At 39.1% G+C, this 9,525-nt stretch overlaps 1 protein-coding gene across 1 annotated transcript; it reads right to left on the bottom strand.

Annotated features, from left to right (window-relative positions):
• Positions 1-280: 280 nt before the first annotated feature.
• On the bottom strand, positions 281-5,996 carry LOC121859777 (probable caffeoyl-CoA O-methyltransferase 2). Its single transcript, XM_042356764.1, has 3 exons — positions 5,793-5,996; positions 3,861-3,978; positions 281-2,080 (listed from the first exon to the last, which is right to left on the bottom strand). The coding sequence occupies exons 1-3, from the start codon at positions 5,994-5,996 to the stop codon at positions 1,719-1,721; spliced, it is 684 nt and encodes a 227-aa protein (XP_042212698.1). The 3' UTR covers positions 281-1,718.
• Positions 5,997-9,525: the final 3,529 nt, after the last annotated feature.

Below are 9,525 nucleotides of genomic sequence, written 5' to 3'. Positions count from 1 at the left end.
TGAATAGAATTAGTTGTAGTGTGAAGCAAATCATTGATAAAAAGAAGGAAGAGAGTAGGTGAAAGAACAGAGCCCTGTGGGACACCACTACTGGTAGAGAAAGAGCGAGAGATCGATCCCTCGACAACAACTGCCATGGATCGGTTCTCAAGGAAGCTAGAGATGAGAAAACAAAGTGGGGGAGAGAAACCAATAGAGGGAAGTTTAGATAGCAAAGACTTGTGCCATACCCTGTCAAATACTTTGGAGATGTCGAGGGCCACGACGAAAGTTTCCCCATAATCCCTTAGAGAGGATGACCAAAGATGGGCGCAATAGGAGAGCAGATCACCATACTGGTGATCCGACAAAAGAGAAAGGCATTCACACAGCGCTGAAGTCAGAGGACGACGAGCGGGTGTGACCTCTTCCTACGGTGCCCATAGATGAACTGGAGTGAGAGAGAGGAAAGGTAAGGAGGGAGTAAGTAAATAATGCACTAACATACTCGTATATACTAGGGGAAACATATGATAGTCATGTTGTTACTCATGGGGGCACTTTATCACTGTATACTACAAAGACACCGATGAGGAATACTCTACTCCATACACAGAGGGAAGGGAATTGAGAACTATCCTTAACGTTTCTTCATTCATTAACGACGTTATTCAGAATGGACAGTCACACTTTCAAAATAATAACCTATTCTCCTAGCTAGTTAAACGGGGTCTCATGAATCGCAATACATTTCGTGAAACAGATAAAGCCTTAAGTGCACTTACTTATATATATTTTGCCATGTTGAATCTGTCGACCCCCCATACACCTCTACACTTAAACACTTCCAAACACAGACTCTGTGTTTGAAAATCGAGCGCATATGTTACTAAGTACGAAACTCTAGTCTCTAGCCAATCAGCCCAGATATGCCTATGACGTCACCCTTACTAGTTACTGTGATTGGCTTAATCCTAAGGCACCCTCAGGGCGACAAGGCAGGGCTTTTTGGAGGGAATACATAGTATATATTTTCTCTACAGCATGATATAATTTTCTTTAAAAATTATGGCACTGTAATAACTCCCCATGGTCGCTTACATGGAAATTTGGGAGTTGATGACAAAATATTTCGCCAATTTTCATTCCTAATCCTTGCTAGGAATATCTTAATTAGCATAATAATCATATTGACAATACAAATCAAATCATCTGTTTCTCAATATTTTGTAAACCAAACTGTAATTTGCGAGATATTAACTCTCAAAACGGTATGTAAGTAGAAATGGTTGACCCCATGAGGAATAAACCGTAGCAAAAGTTGAACCATACGGCAATTCGGCTTTGGCTTCTCTGGGTGCAGATGTTGGAATTCTTAACAAACCTCTTTTCAATTCATTCCAGCAATGTGCAGGAGCACTGGTTCCATTTTTTTTCATGCGGTTCATTCCTCATGGGGTCAGCCATCTCTAGGGGTCAGCCATCTCTAGTAGTTATCTAAAACAAACAAAACATCAATTCCTAAAAATTTACATCGGGCATGACTTATAACGCGACCTCTATGTTATGATGTATATTATTAATGCATGATTTCAGCTTATCACTCATTATTAATAAGGCATAATTATACACACAAAAGCTTTTTTTCATGAAGGTAACAATCGTTTATATAAGCTTTAAAGGGGAATGTTTCCTGTAATTAGTATTACAAATACAAGGGACTTCATAACTGCATAATCCTATTTTTTAAAACAAATTGTCAAGCCATCACCAATCTTAAGGAAGGATATATTGACACGTTTGTCATCCTTCACCTTCAGGTTGAATTCCCGAACAGCTACTGTGAAGTCACTCTGGTTCTGAGGGTCAAGAACACTGCCCCTCCAGAGTGTGTTGTCGAATGAGATGATGCCTCCAGACCGCACCAACACCAGGCATTGCTCAAAGTAGCGGTTGTAGTCGTTTTTGTCAGCGTCAACGAAGGCAAAGTCGTAGGAGCCAGCCTGACCTTCATCGATGAACTTCTGGAGAGTGTCGGTTGCGTCTCCGATGTGCAAGTGAATCTTGTCGGACACCCCAGCCTCACTCCAGTACTTCTTGGCTGTGACAGGAAGACAAGATTTTAGAAGCTATCTGATTTACCTTTCTTCTCAAGTACAGTAAGTTTGTGCTGTGGTAAACTCCAATGTATTTGAGACAATTCCAATTTGGAAGTCGGACTGCAAAAGGAAGCAAAGTTTCGAAAAAATCTTGTACAGCTTTCCGATCAGGTTAAGGCAAGCTGTACTCTGAAGGATAGTTAACCACTCTAAAATTAGTGTAATATATATGCATAAAGTACAGTAAAACAAATATAGGCAATATTAATCAGCTTTCACTTTTAACGCAATTATAAATTATATTCTAGGTTTATGTGTTCATGAATCATTTAAATATCAACCCAACGCTGATTGCAGATTTTTGTATATAAATAAGGTACATATTTTGGGGGAACATCTAATACGCTGTATTTTTATGTAAATCCTAGTACTTTATGGGAGATTATTTTAATCTGTGGACCGAATTATATTATTTCAAACTTCCTTTGCTTTAATGATGCTATTTTATAAATATGCAAAAACGTGTAACAAACATATGCAAATTAACAAAAATCAAAACGATTAATACAATACAAGCATCGCAGGAATTAGGCCAAAACAGGTAAATTAATACAATTTTATCAAATCATTATTATCTTGTATTATAGGTAAACATCCCGGTCGTGCCTTCTTTGTGTACGAACCTCTGTCCTGTATGGCAGTGAAGAGTGACATCACCCACATGAATCTGACCGACGTATATGTATGTATGTATGTGTGTATGTGTGCATATGTGTATATATATGTACATGTATATGTGTATGTATATATGTATATGTATGTATATGTGTATGTGTGTGTGTGTACATATATGTATATGTACTGTCAATGAATATGATGCATCTCTTTGTGTACGAACCTCTGTCCTGCATGGCAGTGAACAGTGACATTACCCGTATCTGACCTCTATACATTTATAGCTGTTAACGAATATGATGTATTTCTTTGTGTATGAACCTCTGTCCTGCGTGGCAGTGAGAAGTGATACCACCCTCAGTGTCAAGACCTGACTGAATTACTCAGAATAGGCAAACTGTACTACTACTACAAGCTTTGTCAATAAATTTGTTAAACTAAAAAACTAAGTGCCCGGAATAGGGACCGGGCAAGTAATTTTTCATGTCAATATGTCCGACACTTACCCGGAAGCTAATATTTTGAGAGGAAAATGCCAAGACAAAATATTTCAGAAACTCCGAGACTCCACTTCACTGCACATGTTTAACCAGGCAGGTCTTTCAATGGACCATTTATCATCAGCGTACCAGAATTAGTGACCTATGTTAGGTACAAGTAACTTACCTCTACATTAAACAGTTGGTGTCAAGTTGTCAACATTTTAAAGGAACCACGACGCTGAGAGGCTATAGACGGTATGTCATAGCCGTTATGACCTAACATGACAAATGTTACCTCCTCTGGCATCAGATTATAGGGTGGTGGGTGAGTTGACAGGGTTATGACTTCACATGTTAAGCGTTACCGACAGTGGCACCATTTCAAAGGACTCAAATGATCTGTGAGTTGTTACACACAATATAATTGACTGTTTTAAGAGTTTATTTAACTTTTCCCTTAAATCAATCCAAGTAAGCGAATTTCCTAAAAATAAATTGTCAGGGCAAGTAAATTTTCCACATAATCTGTACAGCCTAACTCTTGCCCATGTTGATGTACTCTGACCCATGTTGGTGTACTCTTACCCATGTTGGTATACTCTTAACCATGTTGGTATACTCTTACCCATGTTAGTGTACTCCTCATTGTTGTCGAGACCATGCACCTGGCCGCCATGATCAGGAGGGAGGGCGAGGGCAGCCGCTAATGCACTGGCTCCCGTAAACACCCCGATATCAAGCACCTGCAACATAATCACAAAACATTTGCACATACAAATATAATGTTCGGTTACAGAAACTCTCATATGATCACTTCCATGGATGTACAGTACTTTCTTTCTCAAGATACAATGGATATACGTATATAAGATTCACCGTTTATACCTACATAAATCAGAGTAAAAAAATTATATGATTTTTTTTTTAGTAATCTTTATGAATTCTTTGGCATCTTCGTTGATTTGTTATAATTTCTTTGGTGCGCCACTCATAGAGCCGCCTAGTTACAGTAATCTTTACAAAGTGATATGATCTAGCCCTTGATAGGATATAAATACACTTAAATTTCCAAGACCTGCTCATACCTAAGTTATAAGTGATCAGTATGTTTCATAATAATCACGAGCACAGAATTTAGAAGTAAATAAATATTTTTGTATCTTGAAAAATGTATAGTAACACGCTTACACACTGCATCAAGATTTTCAGCCACCGGCTGCAACTCTATTAATAAACCGTTTATTATTATTATTATTATTATTTAAGATAAACGCAATATTTATTATATATTTCCAATTGTTGAATCAACGTGATATAAAGGGATGCCCCTTGAGATTGAGGATGGTCGACCCTAGGGCAACCTTGGCGTGAATTTGTTTAAAGTGTAGAAACTGTCGCCAACACAACAACCACACCCTGAGTTAACGAGTTGCATGACCCAGTGTCAAGGATAATTCCAAGAAGAGTGGACAACTCGCCAACTGCACTGGCTAACCATTACCCGGGAACACGATCCGCAAAGTGATTAACATACAGATCCCAAATTACTGCTGAGTAGACAGAGGCAAATGAGGTAAAGAAACTTGTCCATAGTTTCACACTGCCAGGCGATCGATCCCAGGTCGCCTGTGATAAGGGTTATCCAACAACATTCTGTCAATAAAAATCTATCTTGTATAATTGAATCTCAAAATAGGTAAATGTAACAAGCTAAAGAATTTACAGTACTGATACGTAATTATTTTATTCATGTTGTTTTACTTACAAAATGTTTAAGAATTTTAATAAAACTAAATTTTTGCCACCGATTTATATATTAAGTATAATGTCATAATTAGTAAGTATAAAAATATTTACATTTGAGTATGTTTTAAGTTATCATGACAGATCCCAAAACATAGCAAGTAAACCTTGAAACCAGTAGGTACCGTAATAATATTGTATTAGCCCCTGTCTAATAGACAGTAGTACTTATATAAATATGGGTTAATACATTAGTTTCATTATAATTCTACCATCAGCTTAATTTTCCATGAGCAGTGAGTGATCACCTATTAAACATGAGATCAGTATTTTTCCACCCACAAGTAGCATCTCTAAAATGCTCTACTAAGTAGTTAGATAAGCCGCTCCTGGCCACTTATCACTCAACCCTCACAAAGCATAGACGTGGAGTTAAAAACTATCCCAGATAACCTTACCGTGTATTTCCTAACACTCACAGCTTACAGTATTAATTACGGTGGTATCCCTTGTTAAGTGCGCACGGACCATTTTTCTAAATAAAAGGAGAAAAGACCATTTGGGTTTTGCAAACTTAACCCAAATTTTTTTTATATGTTTTTGGCCTCTAAATCCGGCTTGATATCGTCACTTATTTAACTGGAAGTATTTTAGCTTGTAACTCTCTTGAAGTTGATCGTAAACTGACTCTGACTTGACCTTTTCAGTCCTTAACTGTAGTTTGATATGTCCAGCTCTTAAATGTAGACCGACCTCTCCAGTTTTAACAACAGTCTAATTAGTCTAATTTATGCTCCTGTGTGCGTTGCCTGACCTTTTTCGCTCTAATAGTCTGCATGATGTTGGAGTTTAACTGAAGGATCTCAGGAGCACCCAGCATGAATCCCTTAGGATGCTTCAGCGTGTCCTTCATCAGGCGGATCTGAACGTCTGTGAATCTGCAGTATAAGAGGAAGAGAAAGATCAATTTGATAATATGAGGAAAGGGTAGAAGTCCACAACAGATATACTTGTACATATATATATGTAATATTCAGAAATTTCAGAGTAATTTCAAACACCGCGCAATTGGCAATACTGAGCTTTCAAGGTCGTCGGAGGGAAGAGAGCGCTCCCTGCACATAGCGAGAGGTTGTGGAACTAGGCCTAAGTGATATTAAATGTAATTTGCCGAATTAATAATGATGCGATTCATGAAGTTAAGGGACTATTATTGAATTTGAAATTATTATAGATCGTTTATCAGTCTGAATAATGTTACGGGTGTCCCAAGGAGTTATTAGTTAGGTGGAAAATATGTCACGTAGACCTAAGCTAGCGCCTTGGAGAGACGCGACGCTGGCTGGTCCTCAGTCACGTGAAAGCGATTGGACCTACAGGACATCCCTGCGCGTCTGTCCACAGAAATAGTCACGTGGCCTAGTCACCTGTGTTGCACTATTGCAGTATAACAAGTAAGTCTCATTCGATCTCAGACAGGGTTAGATAGGGCAGTGGTAAAGTTAACACGAGCTAACAGTGAGTTCATTTCAGGGTTTCCCTCAGAACCCAATTGACTGCGAGAAATTGACTGCGAGAGAGTGACTGCCGTTTGAGACTGCCGTTGATGATTGAGGGTGGCGATTGTCGCCATTGGACCGATCAGTGTAGGCCTGTCACTGTTTAGCTGGGTATCAAAGGATCTCTTGAGGGAATCTAGCCGTCTGGGTGCCCAGCTGACGACGGGACGATCGTTGGGGTCATCAGCTCTCCTCTACCTCGGCTCACAATACCACATGTTTCAAGCAGCTTAGTGAAACCCTCTTGCTAATGGGAAGCTAAAGCTTCTCTCAACTGTACAAGGTCTGATTGGCTCACTCCCTTCCGCTTTATGGATGTACCGGGGGTAAAGTGAAGCTAGCTGAGTGATACAGGGTCGCACACTGGGGCCAAGAGTCAGTGGAGTTTAGAGGTACACTTTCCAAGGTGGAGAAAGGCTGATTTGGGCCTTCAACTACAGGTGCCTGTTGGTTGTGCCTTAAACGACTACGGAGTGCAGGTGGAATCTGTGTGTTAGGTTATTCATGGTGGAATTAATAATTTATTTTTATACCACTTCCTCAGTGGTGGATATTATTCTGTGAAAAGCCCTTAATTGTTTCATGTGCAAGCAAACATTTCTAATACCAAATTTATTGTTGCCTGAGTTTCTAATAATTTCTATATCATGTATAACTTTTTATTCTCCAGAGTAGTGTTTTTAAGTTCAAGTTAAGAGGTGGGTTGGTGTACCATTATTTGATTGTGTTTGTAGTGTTGAGGGAATATAAGTGTCTAAATTTTATGGTGTCTCTATTCATCCCAGTCACAGACGCTCTTCCACGGTCACGGACAAGTCATTTTGTTTAGTAGATTAAGTGTTCTTGTGTTGGTTCGATTTCAAAGGGCGCTTCCAATGCCATTACCATCTAATAATCTTTAATAAACCCCAAGTCAAGTGAGAAAATAAAGTCCAGTAAATTCCGACAGGTTACATATATATATATATATATATATATATATATATATATATATATATATATATATATATATATATATATATATATATTGTTACGAACCCCTCCACCCAGCACTACGAACCACGCCATCTATTGTCCTGATCTACCTACCCAGCACCACGAGCAACGCCATCTAGGGACGAGACACGAGTATGACTCGTCTTAGTTACCACTCCGAGGTTTCCCTTCTCCATATCCTGGGTTGCGTCACCTCCTCAGTCTTCTTTGTCAGCTCCAATTCGAGGAGAGGGCACTTGGCTCTGGGAAGTGACCACAGGATCATCTATCCTCTAAACCTACGTGCAGTGACTACCTACCGTCTTCTACAATACTCAGCCTTACTCGTCAGCCATCTCAGCTCCTCACTTAAGTACTTATATGTTGTATTAACTCCCCCACGTCCACTTGCTTCAAGATTGTTTTATGTTTATTAATATGTATATACTGTTAATGTTTAGGTTAAGTTTGGTTAAGGGTAATTTATAAGCTGAATATTTTGTTAAGGGATTTATGGTACTCTATTATATACAACGAAAACTCGCATCCTTTGTCTACCCTTTTATAGTCCGATTGTCTTTGTTTTTTTTTATTGTTGTTACCTGTTGGGATCTGGGTAGACGTATAACTATATTCTAAATCCCCAACTCGTAACAAATGGCGACCGTGACAGGACACGACCTTAAGTACCATATTCCTTCCTCCCTTGTTACTCAGTGTTAATTATTCCTCCCAGTCACTTCTGTTCTCAATTGCTTTACGGTAGTTTAAAGTTCCCTTCATATGTGTGTGCATATATTGGTATTATCGTATAGTAAGAGTGACAGACGTAGGATACTAGGTTCCAAGTGTCATAAGGCTTACCTGTTATTACACGTGGCAGTTGTGTAGTAAGTCTTATCGAGTGTTGGGAAGAATCCGGATCTGTTTAATGCCGTACCCTCACTCCAGAGTAGGTTGTTCCATAGTCACTAGTTTACGGTGAAGTGATATCTTGGGACGCCACGCTCTACCAGGACCCCATAATTATAAAGCCTCAATTATTGTTCTTCTCATTATCTCATTCAGGGTCAATCATACCATTTATCAGGGTTGTTAATCCGGATCTTTATATTAATGCCGTAATACGCCCTACCTCTTTCAAGTATATCAGGGTTGTTAATCCGGATCTTTATATTTATGCCGTAATACGCCCTACCTCTTTCAAGTCTCTTATCCTTATCTAAGGATCTTCTCAGAAGAACAATAATCATAAGTGTAATTTCCCTAGGTATAACTTGGTTAGTTTCCGGGACTTTCTGGTTATCCACTGCCGTGATATTTTCTAGGGTTATCCACTTATCTTATCTTTTGACCATTAGTTAATTTATCCTATTTTTCTTAACAATGGCCACCTCAGGTTTTGATCTCCAGGATTTTATTGAAAATCCTTCCGTAGCTAAATTACGTGTTAATATCCTGAAGAAAGAATGGAAAGAAATAGCCAACTATTACAATATCCCATTTTCACAGCAACTGACTAAGGAAATGTTAAAAAATCATGTGATTGAAGTGTTGGTTCAACAAGAAGTTTTAAAAGAATCCGCTGTTGACAGATTAACGCCCATGTCCAAGAAACTTCAACCACTATCCACCACCCCTCCTCACTCAGAAGTTGCCTCAGGTCTGGCTAGCCCTCAAGAAGAAACGCAACGAATAGACGCCTTAGAACTAGAACGAGCTAGGTTCGAGTTCCAAATCAAAATGAAAGAACTAGAGTTGGAACAGACCAAGTTGGAGCAAAAGTTGGAGCATGAGGGAAGGTCGGAACAGGCCAAGTTGGAGCATGAGGAAATGATGGAACGGGCCAAGTTGGAGCAGGAGGTTAGACTGAAAGAACTACAGGTAAGAGAGATAGAAGTCACCTTAACATCGGAGTTCAGATCAAAAGAAGTGGCATTAAGAGAGAAACTAGCTGCTTTTAACCCTGCTACTGCTTCTTCCCAGCAATACGTAACTGAAACGGCATACTGA

The sequence above is a fragment of the Homarus americanus genome, unplaced genomic scaffold (genome assembly GCF_018991925.1).
Source record: "Homarus americanus isolate GMGI-L3 unplaced genomic scaffold, GMGI_Hamer_2.0 scaffold27231, whole genome shotgun sequence".
NCBI classification, from domain to species: domain Eukaryota; kingdom Metazoa; phylum Arthropoda; class Malacostraca; order Decapoda; family Nephropidae; genus Homarus; species Homarus americanus.
This window is presented reverse-complemented; position numbering and strand designations above follow the sequence as displayed.